This window comes from Pagrus major, chromosome 6 (assembly GCF_040436345.1).
Source record: "Pagrus major chromosome 6, Pma_NU_1.0".
NCBI classification, from domain to species: domain Eukaryota; kingdom Metazoa; phylum Chordata; class Actinopteri; order Spariformes; family Sparidae; genus Pagrus; species Pagrus major.
In genome coordinates this window covers 38,241,877-38,266,872 of record NC_133220.1, presented here as the reverse complement: position 1 = coordinate 38,266,872, position 24,996 = coordinate 38,241,877, and the positions used below count along the sequence as shown (strand labels likewise).

At 39.9% G+C, this 24,996-nt stretch overlaps 1 protein-coding gene across 1 annotated transcript in view; it reads right to left on the bottom strand.

Moving 5' to 3' along the window:
- aldh1l1 (aldehyde dehydrogenase 1 family, member L1) overlaps nt 1-24,996 on the bottom strand; it is a 70,726-nt gene that overhangs the window by 25,123 nt on the left and 20,607 nt on the right. Inside the window, exons 8-16 of the mRNA XM_073468862.1 lie at nt 4,906-5,031; nt 4,708-4,799; nt 4,000-4,147; nt 3,779-3,898; nt 3,522-3,649; nt 2,360-2,510; nt 2,161-2,231; nt 1,197-1,302; nt 25-112 (exon numbers count right to left, since the gene is read on the bottom strand). Coding sequence (XP_073324963.1) covers nt 25-112; nt 1,197-1,302; nt 2,161-2,231; nt 2,360-2,510; nt 3,522-3,649; nt 3,779-3,898; nt 4,000-4,147; nt 4,708-4,799; nt 4,906-5,031 — 1,030 coding nt within the window. The remainder of the gene's footprint in view (nt 1-24; nt 113-1,196; nt 1,303-2,160; nt 2,232-2,359; nt 2,511-3,521; nt 3,650-3,778; nt 3,899-3,999; nt 4,148-4,707; nt 4,800-4,905; nt 5,032-24,996) is intronic.

Genomic DNA, 24,996 nt, shown 5'->3' with positions numbered 1-24,996 from the left:
CAGTGTCTGAGCATGTGTTCCTACCTGATCCAGGCAGAATGTTAATCACTCCTTTGGGAAGCCCCGCCCTTGCTGCCAACTCAGCAAATTTCAGTGCTGCCAGTGGAGTCACCTGGAAACAAATGGCTTGGTTTTAGCCACACTAGCAGCCGAACAGGGATGGTAATGTCGGTCTATCAGCAAGTCCACTGCTGTGGTCCAGAACACTGAATTATCTTGACAACTTCTGGGTGGACTGCCATCACTTTTGTTTAATTGTTCATGTTACCAGTAAGATTCATTCCAAATGTATTAAGGTTTTCAGTTTTCACTTCTCTCAAACAACTCATGACATTCCCATCCAACTGAGCTGATTAGCAAATGTTAGCATTCTAGACTAAGATGGTGAACATGTTAAATGTAAACTATGCTGGATTTTCCTTTAAAAAAAGAAAAATGATGGATAGACTCACAGAAATAATTTATGACCCACTAGAAGAAGAGTTTGTATCTGTAGAGGACCTGCCATCCGTTTGTATTTTTTAGTTTTACTGAGTTTATTTACTGAGTTCAGAATGTTTGCGTGTCAACCTTTGGACAGTTGTGTTTAGCCCTTAGCCAATAACAGCAAACAGGGTATAAGGGTGGCCAGGTTACATCTGTCTCTCTCCTCTATTTGTCTGTCATGGATGAATTAAGAGCTGCAGGTCTGACACATAGTTGGCTCCTTTTTGTTTTAATGTAACTGATAACAAAATAGTGTCAAGGAGCGAGACAAGTGTGTCATTAGTTGAGGACACACCTTCAAGCAGGTAGCCCAGTTTTGGTGGAAATACAAATCCCTGCCTTGCCAAGTCAAACTGAGTAGAGCCAGGCCAGCAGATGTGATGGAAAAACAGCACAAGTTACTTGACCACTGCTGCTTTCTCTCTGTGTCTCGCCCCTTGAGCCAGGGAGGAGGGGCCAACTTTGAACGGCGTGTGTACAAACAGCAACTGACAGATCCTGCAGAGTACATCTTTAATATTAACATGCTAACTTCAGTTAGCCATGTTAGCCACTTCATTGTGTCATTATGAGGAGCGACATGGGTAACAAGGTTGCTAGCATGGCTGAAGACTCCTAGTCTTGTTTTCATTCACTCAACAGGACTACTGCGGACTGCACTGCCATGTCCTTTAGTCCTGTCTGGACCGACTGCCAGTGTGGAAGCTGACCTGAGCAGGTTTGAGGACAACTGTGTTTCCAGCTGCCAGGCAGGCTGCTGTCTTCCAGGCCAGCATCATCAGAGGGTAGTTCCAGGGAATCACAATGGCACACACTCTGAGAAGAAAGAAGGGGAGGATGCAGGTGTTTTTTTTTTTTCAGCTGTAAAAAAATATTTATTCATGTAATATTGGAAATAAAACATTGGGATGACTCTGATTCAAGGTAACACCTTTAAGCCTCATATGTTCAAGACTTTTTCCTTTTGCTTCCGTTCCCATTTTACTAACTTGAGCCAGAAAAAAAAAAGAGAAACAAGGTGAATGATAATTTATTTCTACTGATCCATCTTCACACACACACACACACACACACACACACACACACACACACACACACACACACACACACACACACACACACACACACACACACACACACACACACACACACACACACACACACACACACACACACACACACACACACCAGGAAATGGGGGAAACAAAAGTGAGTTTTATTGGATCCTAGATCCACAACAAAACAAGACAAAATGCAAAGTAGTAACTAAAAGGCTCAAAAGGCAAAGTGCAAAGAAAAGCAAAGTTCAAATCAAAACGAGAAGTTGGAGACCAAAAACATACCAAATGGGAGACACAAGGAACGACAGACCAAGACAGGGTAACCAGGAACAGACAGACTGACGGCGTATCAGGGGACATCACAGACAGAGGCTGGCGGAAGACGGAACGAACTGACAAAGACAAGAGGGAGGACAAAGACTATATACAGACACACTAATGACAAGACGAGAAACAGGTGAGGAGAGTGAGGAGGGAAGAGGACAGGTGAGGTAACGAAGGGAAAGACACAGAGGGAAGAACACACAGGAGAGACTGAAAAGGAAGAAGAGACACACCAGGGCCTGATTTCAACATAAAACACAACAAAAAGACATTGAATCATAACACTCACCCTATTGGTTCCTTCTTGGTGAAGGTAAGGTTATGGTTGGGCCTGGCCTGGTTGATGGGGATGGTGCTGCCCTGTGAAAAGATAACATCATTTAGTATTTCCATGTATTTATCCATGTTCTATTACTGACTGGCCATATATTGCTATCATTTGGTGTTCATTAAAGTTTTTTCTGAATTTATGAGTGGCACTGTCTTACTTGGATTTTGTCACACCAGCCGGCAAAGTAGCGAAAGGTCTGGATGGACATGCCCACATGAGTCTTCAGGGCCAGAGTGTAAACAGCTCCAGAGTCGATGGCTTCGATGGTGGCCAGCTCCTCCTGGTGCTCCTCCATCAGGTCAGCCAGCCTGCGGGTGGATAGAGGAGACATAGGGTCACTAACATTACGGATCATGCATGAAAATGTGGCAGTATTACATTATTTTTCTTTGCCCAGTTGCACAGAATGACCAAATTACATTGGGATTAATAGTATCATTTAAGTATGTTTTCACAAACAGAGAACATTATTGAAATGAACAGTATGTAATTTGCTGCCACTTGGGGTCTTTCAATCGTTGCTGAGTTGTTGTCTTCATTGTTAACCACATCTGCCAATGAAAATCTATTTGACATGAGGCAGAAATGTTCATCGACAAAGTCATGTTTTAACATTTTATGTCATGTTTAGTCATGTTCACCAACTTGTATGTTTATAGACATTTTAATGCAGAAATGTTGCATAATATTATATATCTTTAAACGTGAAAGACCCCTCTATGATTACCCTCAGTTAATCCTATTTTGGAGTTTTCTGGTTAACAAAGTTATGTTTACATTCACTTATTCCCACCAAAACACACTGGATGTATCATAGAAGTCTAACAAACACATTAAAAGCATTTCCTTCCATATTAAACATTTGCACAACTAATATCTTGGAATATTTTAAAATATCGTTTACATTATTGATTGCTTGCTACAAGTTTCTTCTTCACTATCATTCCTGGCACCTTGCTACGATTCTTGGTATGTGGAATAACATGGACCTGGCAGCAGGATTGTGTATTGTGGTGCCTGCATACTCTGTCCTTGTGCTCACACATGAGATGCAAATAAGAAACAACTTATCCAAACATTCAATAACTCCATTAAGAAAAAGAAAAAAAGGTTACTAATTGTCATGACAAGATTAAGCTGGTGGGGGCCCTTAGTTAATGACTTGTGACTTGGAACCATGGTACAACTAGAATAAGCAGTTAAGGTATAGTATGTGGCCTACATAGACAACAGTGTATGTGTATTGATGTTTTGCCTTGAGAGCTCAAAGCGGGACCATAATGACCAGAATTGAGTTCAGTAAGAACAAGTGCACTGACTGGTAGATGAGTCTGCCTCTGTCTCTGGGGTTCATTTTGCCCCACTCTCCTTCTTCAAAGGCCTCCTTTGCAGCAGCTACTGCCTTGTCCACATCACTTATCTGAGCCAGAGACACGTCACAGATGGCCTGCAGGACAGACAGATTAAGATACATCAGGACATCAAATCACAGAGCCAGCAGACTGAACAGCAGCACTCCAACCAGAGGGGTTACATGGTGTTCATTTTGTCTTAATCTCCGTCTTTCCATCCTTACCGTGCCGTCAGTGGGGTTGATGGTCTTGTATGTCTTTCCTCCATCTGCATCAACAAACTCTCCGTTAACAAACAGCTGATGAGGCATATTTATGGTCATGTTGTTGATGTTCTTCTCCACCTGAGGAATTTAAGTGTACAAGACAGCAGTCAGCCCGCTGTCTACCCTGTCACCAGTCAGTAACGGCAGTTCTGAGAATTTAAACAGCCAATTGCGCTCACATAGTCGATGACCAGTTCTTCTTCATCATCCTCCCCTCGGAGCTTCCTGACACACATCTGGATGAAATCCTGGAAAGTGGGGTTCATGTAGACGTCCTCATTCTGCAGCTGGCAGCTACTGGCCCGAAGCTTCACCTCCTCCACAAGTCTGAAGAAAACAACAGCAGACAGAGAAGAAACAAGATTAATTCATAGGGATTTGTTGATCTGAATAAATCCTCTGCTCACTAGTGGTATTGTAAGCTAATGTTTTTCAAACAAACTCCAGCCCATCCTAACCCTTAGTCAGCCTTGTACATCCTCTGGAACATTTTGTACACATTCATGGTCCCAAATGTGCCAATCCATCTGGTAGATGTTGAGATATTTCACTAAAGAAGGAAAGACTTTGACCTGCTGGTGGCACTACAGGAAAAGACAGGGGATTGGCAAATATGTCACTAGTTTCATGGAAATCCATCCAAATATACCTGTATTTAATTCTGAACTGCCAAGTTAACGTGCTGGTGAGACTAGAGGAAAAGTTGTCAGGATTCACTCTCTGGGGACCATAAACATCTATACAAGATTCCATGGCAATACATCCAGAGGTTGTTGAGATAATTGAGTCTGGACCTTATTACAGTTAGACTCAGCTAAATAACTAAAGTGTACCAGATAAATTAGATTAATTCTATTTAAGGAGATCTTTCATCCTTTTTCCATTACCTCACTACATCCATGGAAGCAGCACCAGACTTGAAGAAATCTGTGGAGTCTTCAATCTTTGTGACATTAGACAGAATACTTTGCCACACTGCCTGTGAGGAAACATTATCAAATGTCAGTGTGGGACATTTTTTTTTGTGGATAAATAGATATGAAGATGGCGAACTGCCCCAGAATAAGGAGGAGAGGAGGCCCTACCTTCATCTGTTCAGCAAAGGTTTTCTCCTCTTCAGTGAGCTCCACAGCAGCACTGCTCCCTGAGCTAAAGTACTGTGCTGCAGCAATCATCTTCCCATCCTCAAACTGCAGGTTCTTCACCAGCAGCTGTTGAGACAGAGAGCATGGCATGATCATACTGATACACCCTAAGTGTGTGAAGGAGAGGTATCGCAGGTCCTTCCTTCCTGCTTCTGTCAGACTCTGCAATCAGCACTGCTCCCAATACACCTCACTCTGCACTCTGCACTGTCAATTTTCTTAATACCCATATTTATTATTTATATTGTAAATAAAAAATTCACTGCTGTTAATTTTGTACAATATCATGTTTATATGTATATACAAGTCTATTCTATTTCTTGCCTTTTTAATTTATATTGTTAATTTTTGGCTATTGTTATTGTTTTTTTGTAATATTCGGTCCTTTGGCTGCTGTGGCAAACAAATTTCCCCGTTGTGGTACAGTAAAGGAATACTGATTCTGATTCTGATCATAAAGACTGAGTGAATGTGAAACCACTTTCACCTATAATCTGCTTTAAAAGCTTTAGATTAGCAGTGCTATGGTCTGTGTCAAGTCATCTGACACTGTATTCATGAGTTAATGGAAATATTTTCATGAAACACCATTCAGTGTGCTGACTGTTTTTAATACATTTTAAGGACATGCAAGACATGAGCAAGCACTGAGTCATCCCTCCTGAAGTGATACAACTCATTGGCTCATAAATGTCTGACAACCTTATACACTTCAGGCTGTTTCACCTGTGACAATACTGAAGAGGCTTACAGGTTTACAGTAAGTATTTGTAATAGAAAGGGTAATGGTTTCTTACAGGTAAAATCTGATGTTGGGACTTGTTTTAAAATGTGTCACTACTGCAGTCCTGAGACTTAAGAGAGTCCATTTTAAACAGAAGACGCCTCTTGGATGAGAGGTGAAACGTCTTCGAGACACTAAAACACGTCCAGTTGCCTACGATACCGCACTTAAAATCACCATGACCTGGATGACTAAGAACCTTAATCAACATGAACAGAACAGTATTATACACAGTCCACTGCAGTAGGTGGCGCTATGGCCCTGGTAAGATATTGTATGTTTGGCAAGGGCTGGTACACTGCACAATTCACAGCCTGCAAGCGGACAGCTGACGGTCAGGTTGTAAAATGGCAAACGCCACACTTCAGTCATTTAACGTATTTCTAACAGATAGATTGAGTGCAGCTGCGGTGGACATCTATGGATTCGTTGAAAAGACACTAACAGACTATCAGGAGGAGGTGTACCGAACAAAACTGGAGAACCAGAGGCTGCTGCGGCTGCTGGATTTGGTCTATAAACCGGAGATAAGACTGCACAGAGCAGGTACGTCTGTCCTTCAACACTGCACCATACCCTGGTCACTCGGCTAACACTGTAGTTAGCCATTAACTAAAGCACGGAAAGTTCAAGATGTTTCTATTCGCTTCATCAAGCTACGTTAGCAAGCCATGTTAGCTTACGTTACTCTTTCCCAGCTAATTACGTTTCCGGTCGAATTTCAAAATAAAACCTTATTTATACGTTACGTGTGGAACCGTATCAAATACTATAAGGACAATTACAGTATTCGTGGTAGCGAGACACTGCGGCAACATAACAAGAAGTTAATGTTTTCCTTTTAATTCAGTACATCCAAATATTTTTTAGTAGCTACTAATTTTACATTAACGTTACATTTTACGCTTGTATTTTTACCATCACTTAACGTCTGGGCTAACGTATTGGGGTTCTTTTTGAACAGGGGGAAACGCCAAACTTACTTAAAGAAAATGTTGAGTTAAAAGTGACTTTACATACCAGCATACATGCGCTATTTGTATAACAATTATATTTCACAAAATACATGACTCAATGATACACGGGGAAATTCGGCATACATTTGATCCACATAACAGTGCCCAATTTTATTAAATCAACTTTTTAAAAATGTGATATTTGTCCTCCGTCCCAGCTGTCCTAGTTTGGTGGAAGATGGCACGTGAAGGCCAGTGGGGGATTAATGTTAAAAAAGTAACCTACATAAATGTATTTTAAGTTAAAAAATTTACACAGTTTGTTAGTCGGCCAATAAGATGGCCGACTAATATCATTTATTGATATTGATGTTTATTCTAGATGTATTCTTTTATCTCCTTTGTGTACGGTGTCCTTGAGTGTCCAGAAAGGCGCCTTCCAAATAAAATTTATTATTATTATTATTATTAATGTGAACATAAAATCCAAGGTTGCATGTAAAGCATTAAAATGGTGTTAACTATATTTTTTAATGGTATGCCTGTTGTAATGACTGTGTTGATGTGATGTCACACACTGTATCTGCATTTTGGATCTCTGTTTTTCGTTTGTACTTCTAACCTGTGACCTTTGTATGGTTATGTTATGATACTCTGGAGTTAGACCCTTAAACTCTCGTTCATTTTCTAGTGGTTTGCCAAAAGCTTGATGGGACTGTGGTAGGGAGTAATATCATTGGCCTGAATGGGTGAAACAAAGCTGCACTGTATCTAATCACACCTCAGATCCAAAAAAAAGAAAGAAAATTAAAGTTGCAGTAAAATGTATCTAGAATCAAGATGACGGGTCAAACCTCAAATGGCTAATGCTATGTTCACGTCATATTGTAGTAATCTGAATTTTGCATTTCTGACTTGTAAACAGCAATTATGTCAACTCCTATGTCCACCAAACAAATATGGACACCTCATATTAGCCAAATAGGGTAATTCAATGTAATTAAACCCTAGTGTGGCGTGGTACATAAGACTAGTTTGTCAAAACCATGGATCTAACAAGGGAAACCAGGATACAGCGCTGGAGGCAGAGCCCTGTTCATTCCTATGAAAGCTGCTCAATGGCGCATGAAGCCAAAAAATACTTTATGCGTGTAAAATTACCCACATCTTCCACATAACTCCTGCATTGTGTGTGCCATAGAGCGCGGGCACAAGAGAGTGGCTAACTTCTGTTTTAGCCCTCTGCTTACTTGAATGGGAATAAAACAATTTAAATGTGCAGCAGTTTACTAGACTTTTCAAATGTCATTGGACCAAATGGCTCAAATTCTGACAGTGAAATGATTCATTTCACAGGAGTTGTATCACTCAAAAAATGTATCCACCATTTTACAGCCACTTCTTTCACAATGTGAGCTTATGGAAAAAGTATTTTTGGGCCTTAGAGGTGTGACTCTTCACTGGCCACACGATTCGATTCGATTACAATTCAGCTGTCAACGATTCGAATGCAAAACAATTCTCAATGCATCTCAGTGTATGACATCCTCACTGATCTATATTAGTGCACATGGATACTTTTTCATCATTTAAATTCCCTTTTTATTCAAAGTCCTTCCAATAATCAGACTACAGCAGTCTACAATATAAAAGCTGCATCTTTTCAATAAATAAACATTACAAAAACGAAACATTTATCCATCTGCAGTGCCTTACACGTTTGTCGTAACCTACGATAATAATGTTTTCACATGGCAGCTTAAGATAAGTCATTTATGGACTCTGCTGCACACACCTTTCTCAGAGTTGGATGGCAAAATTGACAGCGCCTCTTCAGATCTTGGCTGACTGGCTGGGCTCACTGTTACAGTTATTGTTTATGGCTGCAGACGTTAGCCTCAGGTGAAAATGGCTTACATGATTAGTAATTGTTGTGAGGCAGAAGTCATGATGATCCATGATGGATTTGTCCAGTCCGTGCTTCCCAGCAAGTTCATAAAATCTGACATGTGCAGATGTCCGTTAAAAAATACTAAGTGAGTTTTGGGTTTTTTTTGCACTCACAGATGATATCTGCCTCCCTCCAACGTACCTCCTACATGAGTAACGTTAGCTTAATGTCTGTCCACAGTTCAAAGCATGGGAGCAACGTTGCAATGTAACTTTACTGTCCAGCTGAGGCCAGACAAGCTACAGACTCTTATTTATGCTCTGTCTCTGCATTGATGCAGAATCTTCCACTTCCGTATCTCGATGCATTTTATAGTTTAGAAATTTCCACATGTCTAGTGTGCACTGGGTCATGTAATTACACAGTTTGACTGCTATGGCACATTAGCTTCAAAGCCTTTTGCTGTTCCTGGGGCTTGGTCAAGAAAAATGTAGCCTCATTCAAGGCTTAATTTTTGACCTTATTGTCAAACTTGTTGACATGCATATAGTTAGATTTCAGACTTTCTGGACTTTCCTCCAAGTGTGACACCAGTGTACTTTCAGTCAAGGCTGAATTATTATTTTGTGTCTATGTGCTGCAGTACCAACATGCAGATGCTCTCTTGGGATCAGGGAAAGTTATTTCATAGTATAATTTGGGTATACATACAGTATAATATATGTATGACCCATCCATCCAGCATTTTACCCAGTCCCAATTATGAGCCATGTGTTCAGGTTTCTTCCTTACCTATGGGATCACTACATTTAGGGCTGCAACTAAGGATTGTTTTTACTGTTGATTAATCTGTTGATCATATTCAAGATTAATCAAGTAGTTATTTGGTCCATAAAATGTCAGAAAATGGTGAAAAATAAGTGTTTCCAAAAGCCCAGGATGAAATCTCCAAATGTCTTGATGGTCCTTAACCCAAAGATAGTCAGTTTACTGTCAGAGAGGATTAAAGAAACTAGAAAAAAATCACATTTAATAAGCAGGAATCAGAGAATTTTTGGCTTGTCTTCTTAAAAAATGAAACCGATTGATTATCAAAATAGTTGGTGATGAATTTAATAACTGACAATTAATCTATTAATTGTTGCAGCTCTAACTGTGTCGTGATCGATAGGGTTACTTTCCTCAAAGTTATTCTACATTTACCATCTAAGATGAGATCTTTCTTTCACTTTAGCCGCACTCCCTACAAATATTGCAGGTGGTTATTTGAGAAAATTTCTAAAGTGAAATCTCAGGAATGCAAATCTTAAGAAAAGCATAGATTGATATGGAAAGTTTCCACCAGCTCACAAGACCTGCAGTCCCACGTGTATTGGCCTTAAATAACTGCCATTGTGTAAATCAACAGTTCACATATTTGAAGCACACACTTTCAACGGTCCAAATCTTAAGATAAAACATCACGTTATACTTAAATTCTGTTTCTTTCATAGTTTTTTAAGCCTGATTATGATATTATGGATATCTGATAATGTGCAGTAATCATGTGAGAGTGTGAAACACACTTGCATCATGGCACATGGCCTCTATTGTGTTGCTGGTATGCTTTTCTCTACTAACTTTTGAAACTTTTATTTTGAAAAGATAACTTGCATTTGCTTTTGTAGGACAGACGTCACTACTGGGAATCATTCAAGTTTCTCACCATCTAGTTCAAATGTGATCAAAGAAGTGTTTTTTGTAGCTGCTACCAAAAACGTTTTCCTATCCACTGTTACAGATACAAGGCAGATCGATTTGCTGACACCAACACAGGAGGTGTGTGCTCAGGAGCATCAGATACAGAAGGAATGTATTCCTAGTGAGGTCAACAAGGAGCCAGTCCTCTTGCCCAAAGTCAAAGAGGAACTAAGTGAACACGCTGGACCAGGTCTGTGGAGACACCTGCAAATCTGTCATACAGCAGCGGAACAGACACGCTAACTCAAATGGTCACAGTTGGAGAGCATGAAGAAAACGAGATGTCAGACAACTTTGAATCAAGTTGTGACAGTCGGAGAACGCGCAGAATACGAAGCCCGAGACAGCCCAACTCAAATCGTGACAGTCAGAGAACACACAGAGTATGACATATCATATAAAAATGGCAAAGCATCACCATCCTTTGGAGTATCTTCAATATATACAAAGAAGAAGAACATGTTTTTTTTGTAATATTTGCTGTCAGCCTTTTCAGAAAAAAGCCGAGTTACAATTGCACCTTGCAGCTCATGCACCAAACAGTTCACCAAAGTCCAACAACAAAGCGTTCAGTTGCTTTGTCTGCGGTAGAGAAACAGACAACAGGTGTCAAATGATCTACCACATGAGAGCACACACCGGGGAGAAACCATTTGCCTGTCCCATTTGTGGGAACAGATACGAACTGAAAGGTCATATAAAAGAACATATGAGGACTCACACTGATGAAAGGCCTTACACCTGCTACATCTGTAGGAAAAGCTTCAACAGATCATCGACCATGAGTAAACATGCCAGGATTAAACACAGGGAGTTCATGCCGTTCAAGTGCATGGAGTGCAACCAGTGCTTCCCTTTGCTCCTCGTGCACAAACGGCACATGAAGACGGTGCACAATGTCACCTTCTCTGTATGAGATACCCTGGATGTAGCAATGCTGACCAATGTTAAAGGATAAGTTTACCCAAAAATGAATATTCAGTTAATATCTCCTCCCCCCCATGCTGGTGGAAAGTCAGTGGAATTTTGTAGTCCACAAAACATTTCTGAAGCTTCACAGCAAAACAACGTTAAAGCATTCTTCTAAACAACTGAAGTTGCTGGGGACTAATTGTGGGGAAAAATGACTGAAAAAAACACAACATGGTTCCATACAGATCGACCGGTGTAATCCAAGTCTCTGAAAGCTAGAGTTCCCAAATTAATTTGAAAGGAACCACCATCATCGTCCCTGTGGCTCTCACCCTCATTGTGATGAAGAAAAACTACGAGAAACTGGTTCTCCAACACATCAAAGACAACATCCCTGCTGGACAAGCTGCAGACTCTCAATTATGCTGCGTCTCAGCATCGATGCAGAATCTTCCACGTCCGTATGGCAATGCATCTTATAGTCGAGAAATTTCCATACCTCTAGTGTGCATTGCGTGATGTAATTACACAGATTGGCTGCTATGGCACATTGACTTCAAAGCCTGGAGCTGTTCCTGGGGCTTGGTCAAAACCTGAGAAAAGTGTAGCCAAAATAGCGAAGAAAAGTTGAATTCATTTAAGGCTACAGATGTTTCACCTTTGATATGACCTGTTTGCTTCTGCGTTACCGTGGTGACGCTGTGGCGGTAAAAGGGGGGGCTGCACTTGATAACTGTAGATGCTAGGTGGCAGCAGAGTGCTTGAATCCTGATGATGACAGTAAAATCCTGATGACAGGATTTTATTTTGTAATCTGTTTGACCACAATGTGCTCAACAATGGCAGAGTTGCACTGTTCATATTTTGGCTGGTTGACTCCATGAGAAGCGGATGTATGTAGTCTAATGCTATGTTAATGACTGCTTCGACTGATGTTTAACTTTAACAGCTCTTCTGTGAACTAAGTTAAATAAACTACAGATGTCTAATGTTAAGTTACTGTTTGTACTTGCATAAGCCTATAAGTGAAACATACAGTCTGAGTTATATGTTTATGTCCAGCTCGAAGGCAGTGGGGAGATCGCTGTTAATTAGCTGTGACAGAATGCAGTACGCCCAGATTAACTTGCGATATAACTTTAACCAGTGGTGCAGGTATACGACATATAATTACTTTTCAGTACTTTTCAGTCGGCACTGCGTATGCCCACTTCTAAATCCCCTCTGATGCGCATCTTCGTTACATTGTTTGAGGGAACTATAGGGAACTATAGGTAACTGCATACTTGTGGACGCAACCATCACTAATGCTAATGTAGCTCCTCGGGGTTATTTTTCTAATTTTGACAATCTAACCCGCAACAACACGTAAGTTAAGGTTGTAAGGACTATGGCTGTTGGTAGCTGTTGTTGATTTTCAGAATCAGAATCAGTATTCCGAAATTTGTTTGCCACAGCAGCCAAAGGACCGAATATTACACAAAAAAAAAAAAATAACAATAGCCAAAAATTAACAATATAAATTAAAAAGGTAAGAAATACAATAGACTTGTATATACATATAAACATGATATTGTACAAAATTAACAGCAGTGAATTTTTTTTTTACAATATAAATAATGAATATGGGTATTAAGAAAATTGACAGTGCAGAGTGAGGTCTATTGGGAGCAGTGCTGATGGTAGAGTCTGACAGCAGCAGGAAGGAAGGACCTGCGATACCTCTCCTTCACACACTTGGGGTGTATCAGTCTGTTGCTGAAGGAGCTGCCCAGTGCTGTGAAAGTGACCTGCAGGGGGTGGGACTCCTTCACCAGCAGCGATGATTGCTTGTCCATCATCCTGCTCTCTCCCACCACCTTTACTGGGTCAAGAGGGCATCCCAGAATGGAGCTGGCCTTCTTGATAAGTTTATCAAGTCTTCTCCTGCCTGCTGCTGAGATGCTGCTGCTCGAGCAGACTACTCCATAGAAGATGGCTGATGCCTCCACAGAGTCATAGAAAGAAGTCAGGGGTGCCCCCTTTATGTATGTATGAATGTATTTTATTCAAATACATCAAATTGTAATTTTATGGGTTATTGTTCTTCAGACAATGGGGCTAAACTAGCTAATATGTGCTAATGGCAGGTAAACGTTATGGGCTGATGGAATGCAAATACTATAGAGTGCAGAATCAGGCTACATTGTAAATACAGATAAGATCCCTTGTATTCAGCACAGTATGCAAGATTTTAGTAGTTAGAAAACCTATAGAAAAGAATACCTTTTGATATATCGGAATGAATAATTATTTGGGATGATTTTGGGATACTGTGATAACTAAGTAACTAACTGATGAAAAAACTAATAAGAGGTCATTTGAACAGTGCAGTTGCTTGTCCACAGATCGCAGGGCCAGAGGTTTGATCCCCGGTTCCTCCAAATGTAGCCTATTTTATTCAGTGCCTTGTTAGTCAGCCACACACACAGTTATTATTACTGTTTTTGTCTGAATTTTCACATCTCTATTGTACCTGCTATTCAAGCTCACCACAGAGGAATGGTTTTAAAAACAAAAAAGATTACAAAACACCAAATTTGTAGGGTTACAAAGGCTCTTGCTCTCAGTGTCACAGGGCATCTTGTGGGTGCTGGAAGACCTGTTGGATGATGGCCCATTAAAGTGTAACTCTTGCCAAAATGCAACCTAGGCTTTTTTTGTGAATGTACCCGAGTCAACCCTTTGTGTAAAAGCATAATTACGGCGAAAAAGCCACTTTTAAGATTTACCGTAGTTTCGTTTTCGGGTCAAAATCATTTTCAATTGCGTGCTATGGCCAGCTGTATGGTAGCATCAAAATCGCTATTTTTAAAACACTAAGAAGACTCGACACAACATGAAACTTTGCTCGTAGTATCACCAGGGTCTCTACACATGAACACGATCATTGAGAACATTGTTTGTGTACAGAGTTTACTAAAAAGAAGGTTTTTGAACATCTCACGTTAGCAGTAGCAGTAGCCGTCCTGCCAGTCGAGAAGAGTCGACCCCTGAGTGCGGCATAACATGGAGCTTTCTCCTCCATGTTGATCCAGGATGATTTTGACCCAAAAACGAAACTACGGTAAATCTTAAAAGTGGCTTTTTCGTCGTAATTATGCTTTTACACGAAGGTTTGACTCGGGTACATTCACAAAAAAAGCATAGGTTGCATTTTGGCGAGAGTTACACTTTAAGTGATGAGGTGTGGGTGGGTGGAATAATTCTTTAATGAGGAATATATTGCCTATGAAGGTGCGTCTTACTATATGAATACTGAGCACTCTATATAGCAGGTAAAACACTGCAACATTGAGTTTAGATCAAGGGCCCATCTTATTACTGCAAACACTTTCTGCTGCTCCGAGATGCGCCAGCAAAGCGCCTGATCACACTTGCGCTGCGCTGTGCGCCACTTCAGTCAGGAATAAGGCCCTAATGCAGGAGGATCGCAGGAGGATGTTCCTCATCAAAGATTAATAATTTCACCCACCCATCCTCTTTTAATCAGAATGATAGTCTGTATGTCCTGTCCTGTGCGATCAGAGGACTGAGATCTGAGCACCACATTATGCACACAGAGACGCACCGCAGCGCTCCTCCTCCTCCAGTTAAATAGAGCATTTTGCTCATATACAGTCAAATGGAGTTGTTGTTATCATCTTTATTGATTGATCACTATCAAAGGCAAACTCCATGTAGAAAGATAGGACTGTCAGTGGCTGTGCTGGATTGCTTGTATCCATGGTGCCTCCAGCTGGTCAATGAGAAGAAGGCAAAATCCGTGCACACAGATTGTGAATCTGAGAGTACAGATTTGCAAAACCATGCGCACTGATTTATAAATCCAAAAATAAAACGGCATGTCTGGTTCAAGTGGGAGCAAAGAGAAACTCAGGGCCCTGGTGTGTTCACTGTAGTCTGGACTGCTCACATGTGCCACCTGGTGGTTGTTGGTGTGCACTGCAGCTAATGCCAAATCAGCTGGATGAAATAAAAGTCCCCCTTCCTTTTCTGTTGTGTGGCAGCATCTTTAAACCCGCGGACCTTTCTACCAGTGTGGCACAAGTGTACTTTCAGTAAAAGCTGAATCATTCTTTTGTGTATAAGTGCTGCAGTACCAACACGCAGATGCTCTCTTGTGATCAGGGAAAGCCATTTCCAATACAAACCATGCGTCACAAAGTCTATAGTATAGTTTGGGTATACATACAGTATAATATATGTATGACCCATCCACCTACAGTGTAATTGTGGTACTGCACTCCCTGAGATCAGGAGAACGCTATTGTGAAATATGCAGACGTCACCTCCATCATCGGCCATATTATAAGGAAATCAAAAATCCTGCAGAGTGGTGCCCAGAGAACAATCTACTGCTCAACTTCAGCAAAACCAAGGAGCTGATTGTTGATTTAGAAAAAAAGGAAGCAAAGACACACCCCTGTCTTCATCAGTGGAGCTGAGGTGGAGCAGGTGAACAGTTATGGGTTCCTTGGAATTACTATCACTGAGAACCTATCTTGGTCATCACACATCACCACCCTGGTTAGAAAAGCACAAAAAGGCTCTACTTCCCATGCAAACTTAGGAAGGCTAAATTCTGGAGCCAGATTCTGGCAATAGAATGTATCCTGACTGGAAACATCACAAACTGGCATGGTTCATCACAGCCCAGGACAGGAAGGCTATACAGCGGGTGATTAAAACCACCCAGAACATCACTGGTACCATGTACAGAGCATCAGTGACATCAGTGAAGTGAGATCTCTGCACAGAGCCCAAAGATACTAAAAGACAACACCCACAGCCACAGTCTGTTCACCCTGCTGCCATCTGGCAAAAGATACAGTAGTATCTGCTGCTGTACCAGCAGACTACAGAGCAGCTTCACTCTCCAGACTGTGAGACTCCTCAATTTATCATCAACAACATTGTTTAAAAAAGATGTCGCAGGACTCAAACTTTGTTTCATTTTTTAAACCATTGTTTAAAAAATGACATTAAATTGACCTTATTCCTTTATTTACACCCTCGAAGTGGGGTCAAGCTTCTGTATCCATTTCAGATGGGGTGCATGCTAATGCTCTTAGTTTAGTAGCTACAAGAGAATGTAATTAACATCTTTTAAATCAATTCAGGATCTCGAGGCTTCTGGAGACTTGGATTACACCGGACAAGCTGTATAGAGCCATTTTATGTGGGTTTTTTTATGCTTTAAAACAAGTCCCCATCTAGTTTAGTTGTTTAGGAGACTGCTGCAACACTGTTTGCTGTGAAGCTCCAGAAATGTTTTGTTGACTATGACACTTCACCTGACTTTCCATCACCATGGGGGTGAGGAGATAATGACTGAATTTAAATTTTTGGGTGAAATGCTCCTTTATTCCAATAACAATATTGAATTTTCATTTTAGGATGAACTCTTCTTTTAGGGTTCTGATCTTACACTTAATTAGCAGACTGTTTAATCCAATCTGGGCATGATTGCTGTCTTTGTAGGTTTGTCTTTGTGACTGTATGGACTTTGCTGGACTTTGAGTTTGACTGACTTTGGATAAAGCTACGCATACAAATAAAATGAATGTCAAAGGCTTATATTACTATACAGAATGTGTTTTTTGGCACTGTGTTTTGATTGACAGTTATACTGTCTTAATTTCTGCCTTTAATTCATAGGTGACTTTGTTCTCGCCGGTGATGTTTGTTCTACGACAAATACATCATTAAATATCCCACAATTTAATTCTAAAACTTGTACGTGTCTTAAAAAAGGCCGTTGCTAACAAGTGTTTAAATGAGACTACAGAGGCTGTCGGGGACATTTTACGTCATCACAGCAAACATGGAGATTCATCTACTCACTAGTCCGTATTTACAGGCCAACTTTAGTTCACCCTATTCTAACTCTAACTTTACAACTTGTACATTAATCAGTTTACAGAAATGTGTATACTAACTGTGCAATAAGACGCTTGGTGGTGAGATTTAAGTCATGTGACCATGATGCAGTCTGTTTATAGCCTAACATTAGCTTTTTACTTCTAGAGATTTAATTTATGCCTCAAAAATTAAAAAAAAGTGGTGTTCATCTGTGAAGATTATCTTGCTGAATAAAACATGTAAGTATCATAAACTTGTGTTTGTCACAGAGATTATTTTTTGCAATAACCAAAATCCAATTGAAAATCTCACAGGCTTTTTGTGGAGGGAACCAAGGCGATGCTAACTTCAGGGTTAGACTACAAACATAACCCGTCATCTCTACACCACTCTATTGGCTACTACTAGCATAACATGCATGAATTTCATACACAACTGTTGAGTGGTCAACTTGCATTGTGTTTAACGTAGGCACAAGGTTTTGACAGCGAAGAAAAATGTGAGGAATTCAAAAACATATCTCTTGTTCTGCTGCATCAATTTTGATACATAAAGTATTCAATTGTGTGTATAATTCAAGTGCTAAATCTTTGGTGAAAGTTGCACATGCGCATTACTTAATGGAAAGGATGTAGCTAATCAGAGGCAGAGTAGGGTGGGTCATGCCAAGCAAGGTAGTGTGATCTTTATTAACGCCGCTACAGCAGTGGCAACTGTATGTCTGCTGACTGACTGGAGTGTATATATTTTATAATAAATATATAAAAATATATATTTATACAGCGCCTGTTACAAAGTGACGCACATACAGTCATGGAAAAAATTATTAGACCACCCTTGTTTTCTTCAATTTCTTGTTCATTTTAATACCTGGTACCACTAAAGGTATAATACAATGAACACGACAAAAAATGCAGCTGATCACATAATACTTTATGTCCTATTTGACATTCTTAAGCTTAATTGTATTCCCAGGGTATATAAGAGGCCATTTCATGTCATAAGCAGCACTGCACATGCAAAGGCTTAGAGTGGTTTCCTGCTTACATTCAAGCCATAGCACAACTCAGAAGTTGTCAGCTCTCACATAATGCCTAAAACAAAAGAATTATGTGAAGCCACAAAGGCAGGAATCGTCGTCAGACCTCCAGGGACCTTAAAAATGAGTGGGCACTGTCGAGAAATGTGACTTGTTCGGCAAGGACAGTTCGAAACCGACTTGTTGAAGCTGGTCTGAAGTCACACAGAGCACGGAAGAAGCCCTTCATCAACGAAAGGCACAGGAAGGCCCGGTTACTCTTTGCTAGGGATCACAAGGATTGGACTGTTGATGATTGGGCTAAGGTTCTCTTCAGTGATGAATCCAATTTTGAGTTGATGCCCACTCCAGCTAACTTACTGGTTAGGAGGAGGCCTGGAGAAGCCTACAAACCAGACTGTCTTGCCCCTACAGTAAAACATGGGGGTGGATCAGTGATGATCTGGGGTTGTTTCAGTATGAGTGGAACAGGGCAAATGCAATTGTGTGAAGGGCGAATGAACCAGGTCATGTACAGGGCTACTCTTGAAAACAGTCTTCTTCCATCAGCTGGAAAACTCTTTCCTGCCTCGAATGACTGGATTTTCCAACAAGACAATGCCCCTTGCCACACAGCAAGGTCAGTTAAAGCCTGGATGGAGAACCACAACATTCGCACCATGCCTTGGCCTGCTCAATCACCAGATCTGAATCCAGTTGAAAACCTATGGAAAATCATCAAACTCAAAATGGAGAACCACAAGCCCAAAAACAAAGCAAATTTGTTTGAATTTGTGCAACAGGAATGGGCTGCTGTGACAGCAGAACAATGTCAGAAGCTGGTGGAGAGCATGCCAAGACGCATGGCTTCAGTCATCAAAAACAATGGTTACGCAATCAAGTACTAACTCCTGTGTGTATCATGTGTTTAAAGCAAACAGAAAAGAAAACATGGAATGCTTAAAAGCAGTGTTTTTGGCAGTACAGTGCCATAGCTATTGATGTAAGAACTTAAGTGATTTTGGTTACTATCAAGAAAACCATGGAAAATGGCTAGATATCAGCTCTTAAATTAAACTCTTACGAGCTATTTTTGTTGTTATCATTATATTTGTCCAAACAAATGTACCTTTAGTTGAACCAGGCATTAAAATGAACAAGAAATTGAAGAAAACAAGGGTGGTCTAATAATTTTTTCCATGACTGTAAGTCTTGGAAGTAAAGGCTCGACTCCAGACCAGGTGTTTCAGGCAGTGCAGGAGCAGTGTTTTCTGTGGGAGAGAATAACTGGACTGTGGGCTTTTTCACATTGCAGACCTTTTGCATGCACAAAAATGCTACATAACACAATAACAGAGAGGCAAAAACCCAAAAAGCATAATATGACCTCTTTAAGTCAGAGGAGTACTCTTAAAGATTGTGACCAAGACATAAACTGAGGAAGACATTTTATTGCAGAAAATTTAATATGCCAGTGCTCTCTGGTGGAGGCAACACTGTTGCTTAATTATGTCAAACATCTTTGGCATTTCTGTTACTTATAGGCCAGCATATGTGAACTCCAATGTGTGATAAGTTTAAGTCAGACGTTGATCTGCTAATATACCAGCTGATTTTTAAAACAAAACCCCTGCAGTGCACCAGTGTAGTGTGATTTCATGGTAGAAAATTGCCCTCAGGTAGATCAAAGTTGCTATTCATATAGTTCAATTGTTGAATGGTCATACTTAAATATAGAATGCTTTGATCAGCATTTTCTAAACTATGCTTGAGTTACCTTAAGAACACATTGCTTATATGCCAGTTAAAGGTGTGTTCAAACTGAACAAGAAACAAACTGTAGATAGAGTATGGCTGTATAGATGATTAGATAATTTTCATTTCTTGCTCTCTGGCATCACTAAAAAAAATCCCTCTCTCACCTCCAGGTCATCCAGAACTCTGCAGCCGGTATTTTAACTTGGGTTAAGAAACATGATCACATTTCATCTGATCCTGGCTTGTTTACACTGGTTACCTGTTGCTTTCAGAATTGATTTCAAGCTATTATTAATTACTGACAAAACCCTGAGAGGCCTCGGACCATGTTGTTTTTGTTGCAGCTGAAAGAAACTAGGTTAAAATACAAAAGTTCAAAAATATATCTCTACATAAATATAAAAAACAAACATACAGAAAATGTAAAAAAAAAACTAAAAAAAGTAGTGGTTTTATGGGAAGTTAGGTGCTGTAACAATTTCTTGGCACAGTGACTTCCTGCTGTGTTTTTAAGAAATAAATATTGTTTTTCATGATAAATAATATATTTATAGAGAAATATGATCAATATATGAAAGCAGCTACAAGAAGTTTCATTTTGTGTTGGTTTTGGCAACCTCTGTGGACAAAAGCAGATGATATGAGCACCACCACTTCCTGTGGTAAAGCTCTTGATCTGGCTAACGCGTAATGGAAGAAATTTAAAGAAGTAAACTTTACACTTAAAGTAGAAGTATCCTATTTTTTATTTCAGAAAAATAAAAACAGCTGTTTGCAGGACACATGGGGATGATGTATTTTATCCATTTGTCATTATGTGAGATTAATAAGTGTAATACAATGATGGTGAAACAAAGTAAACTTTGTTTTAGGGCTGTACCAACAGACAACAGAGCAGCTTCTCTCCTCGGCCTGTAAGAGTCAGTTCATCCTCAGCACTCCACCATAAAAATTGTTTTAATTTTAAGACTTACCCAACCTGGTGACAAGTGTTAACAATAACTATAACAACTATATACAGTAGAAATAGGCAATCATCTCGCTGATGGTGTTTGTTTGCTTATGTAGGTCACAGAGAGGCATCGGTATTAAACTGAGACTGTTTCATAACCAGTTAAAAGTTCCTCATAGTAGAAGCCTCCAAGAAGCCTTTTGAATGAGAGGTGAAACGTCTTCAAGAAACTGAAACAAGTCCAGTTGCCTGTGATATAGCACTTAGAATGACCATGACCTGGATTTCATTTCTTGCTCTCTGGCATCACTAAAAAAAATCCCTCTCTCACCTCCAGGTCATCCAGAACTCTGCAGCCGGTATTTTAACTTGGGTTAAGAAACATGATCACATTTCATCTGATCCTGGCTTGTTTACACTGGTTACCTGTTGCTTTCAGAATTGATTTCAAGCTATTATTAATTACTGACAAAACCCTGAGAGGCCTCGGACCATGTTGTTTAACAGACTTTTTTTGCCCTCTGTCCCTTGCCGCTGCCTGAGATCTTTGGATGTGTCGGTCTTTGTTATACCAAGGTCCAGATAATAAATCAGATGATAGAGGCTTTGCAGTCTGGGCGCCTAGACTTTTGAATGACCCGCCTGATAAGATCGGAACTGCAAACTCTGCTGTGTCTTTTAAATCATATTTAAAAAACCCATTTTTTAACATTTGTTTTCTCAGTTATCTCATTTGTTTTATGACATTTTAGTCCATTTTACTTAGTGTTTTATATATGTTTTTTAGATTTCAAATGGTCAAATGTAAAGTAAAAATGCTTGGTTGTTTGGGGAGAGAATTTTATTTTCAATTTCAACAAATGACGTGCAGTGAAAATTTACAGGTCTAACACCTCTTTAGACTTAAGTTGTTATACTGTGTATGTTTCGAGGTGCCTTTAGAGAAAGACACCTTAATGTATCCAGATCCTGTACACACACGTCCTTTAAATTCACACCGCAAATGAAATACTTTTTGATTGTCATTGTTATGTTTTGGTGTAAAACACAATCAGACTGATCAACTGATTTCTAGTCTGAGGCTCTACTGACTTGCATAGACTCTTGACTGGTTTGTCCCTTCATGAAGGTGATGTGGCTCTGAGGCGGCTGATCAAAACTATCTCAAAGGTAAAACTCCTGATGAGTGGACTGATGGGAGCACTATTTTGGTGCTGACCACTCTGTGTAATGCATTTCCTTTTTCATCTTCGCAGATGCCAAACAGCCAACTGCCCCTAAAGAGCAAGACTGGAGCCTGGTTGTGTGTGAGGAGGAGCCAGGACCCTCCCAGATTAAAAACGAGCTGGAGGAGCAGAAGGAGGAACTGTGGATCAATGGGAGCGAGGAGCAACCTTCAGCAGAGGACAGCGATGACGGGGACGCCTTGACGAAAGAACTCATCAAAACAGTGCAGCAGTTAGAAGACTGTAGAGCAGCAGAGGAGAGCAGCGAGCTAAAAGAAACAACCGAGGAGGATCCAAAGCTCTCTGAAGACAAGACCAGTACCACCTTATACCGCTGCCACATATGCAACTACATATTCACCAAAAAAACTGTGCTTACATGGCACCTCAAGACGCATGAAAGGAAGTCGCATGACGGCAAGGGAAACTTTGACTGTCACATATGTGGCAAACGCATCCCCTGTCAGAGCAATCTGCAGAACCACATGAGAGTACACACAGGAGAGAGACCCTACAGCTGCAATTTCTGTGGGAAGTGCTTTAAACTGAAAGGGCACATGACAGAACACATAAGAACCCACACCGGAGAGAAGCCCTTCACATGTCACATCTGTGACAAATCTTTCAACAGAGGTTCGACTCTGAGGAAACATGTATTAGCCAAACATAAAGAGGAGAGGCCATACAAATGCGGGGATTGTGATGAGTTGTTTACTGAAAGGCTGCTGATGAAGAGGCACATGAGGAAAGTTCACGGTGTCAAACTGTCCACAACTCAAAGCCTTGCTTAGAATTTGTGGATGGATGTCACTGATGATGCATGTTGCATTAAGTCTGAAACCTGAGTAGAAAAGAGGGCTATTCAAATTTTTCAATACTAGCACCAGTGAGTGTGGTGCCAGATAATACAAGAGCAAAACTTATTTTAAAACGTTGCTCTGAGAATTTTAGAATCCTTTTTTTTTTTCACATGAAGCCAAATGTTTTCAAAAAATGTTATCCACCATTAAAAGCTATTCAAGAACTTAGCTTGGAAAAAAATATATCCTGGAATGGGCAAAATTATCATTCAAAAGGAACACTTTGAAATTGTAGGAAATGTGCTTCTTTGAGTTCTTGCTAAGAGCTAGATAGAGTGATCTCAATCTCATGTAGGAAGTGATTAGTCTAGCTTAAAGACTGAGCAGCTGAAAGAAACTAGGTTAAAATACAAAAGTTCAAAAATATATATCTACATAAATATAAAAAACAAACATACAGAAAATGTAAAAAAAAAACTAAAAAAAGTAGTGGTTTTATGGGAAGTTAGGTGCTGTAACAATTTCTTGGCACAGTGACTTCCTGCTGTGTTTTTAAGAAATAAATATTGTTTTTCATGATAAATAATATATTTATAGAGAAATATGATCAATATATGAAAGCAGCTACAAGAAGTTTCATTTTGTGTTGGTTTTGGCAACCTCTGTGGACAAAAGCAGATGATATGAGCACCACCACTTCCTGTGGTAAAGCTCTTGATCTGGCTAACGCGTAATGGAAGAAATTTAAAGAAGTAAACTTTACACTTAAAGTAGAAGTATCCTATTTTTTATTTCAGAAAAATAAAAACAGCTGTTTGCAGGACACATGGGGATGATGTATTTTATCCATTTGTCATTATGTGAGATTAATAAGTATAATACAATGATGGTGAAACAAAGTAAACTTTGTTTTAGTGCTGTACCAACAGACAACAGAGCAGCTTCTCTCCTCGGCCTGTAAGAGTCAGTTCATCCTCAGCACTCCACCATAAAAATTGTTTTAATTTTAAGACTTACCCAACCTGGTGACAAGTGTTAACAATAACTATAACAACTATATACAGTAGAAATAGGCAATCATCTCGCTGATGGTGTTTGTTTGCTTATGTAGGTCACAGAGAGGCATCGGTATTAAACTGAGACTGTTTCATAACCAGTTAAAAGTTCCTCATAGTAGAAGCCTCCAAGAAGCCTTTTGAATGAGAGGTGAAACGTCTTCAAGAAACTGAAACAAGTCCAGTTGCCTGTGATATAGCACTTAGAATGACCATGACCTGGATGACTGAGAACCTTCATCAACTTCCTTATAGGTCATTTAAATAATTAGGTATATTATTGAACTTGACAGTGCCAGGCTAACTGTTTACTCTTTCAGTCCTTATGCTAAGCTAGGTGGTTTCCTGGCTCTAGCTCCACAGTTAATGCACAGAGATGGAAGTGATATGGCTCTACTCATCAGAACACTTTTCCAAAATGTTAGACTATTCCTTTAACTTGGGTATATCTGATCTAGGAACAAGTAAACAAGATGATGATATAAAGAGGCATACTCAAGGCCACAGACACGGTTGAGTGTGGACCAATAATGTGCTGGTGTTCAATAAACAGCCCTTTTAGGGAATCAGTAGATTCATACTATACTGTCCTCACAGGTCATGTGACTCTACAGAGTACTGGAGCTGCATGCTAGAGGATGTTTAGGCCTGCCTCTTTGAAACTGTGGACCACCTACTAATTCTTAAATGTATTTTTTCTTTGTAAATCAATGTGAACCATAAAAACATATACAGCTGTGCTACATCCTCTGTTATTTAGTGAAACCTATGTTGCAATGTCATTGTTTTATACATTTATATATATTGTAAATATCACTTGTATTTTTTTTGTTTGCCAAAGTTCAGTCATATGATGAACCTGATGTAAATCAGCTTTGTGAACATGACAATATAAAGCTAGAAAAAACATTCAGGTGTGAACATGTCTGGCTAAATTATCTAGCTGTCTTTTTTTCTTCTTTCTGTATCACATTTTTGTGTAATGTAGCAGTACAGAAGTAACCCCAGTTTTTAGGAAGGACTACATTTAGACTT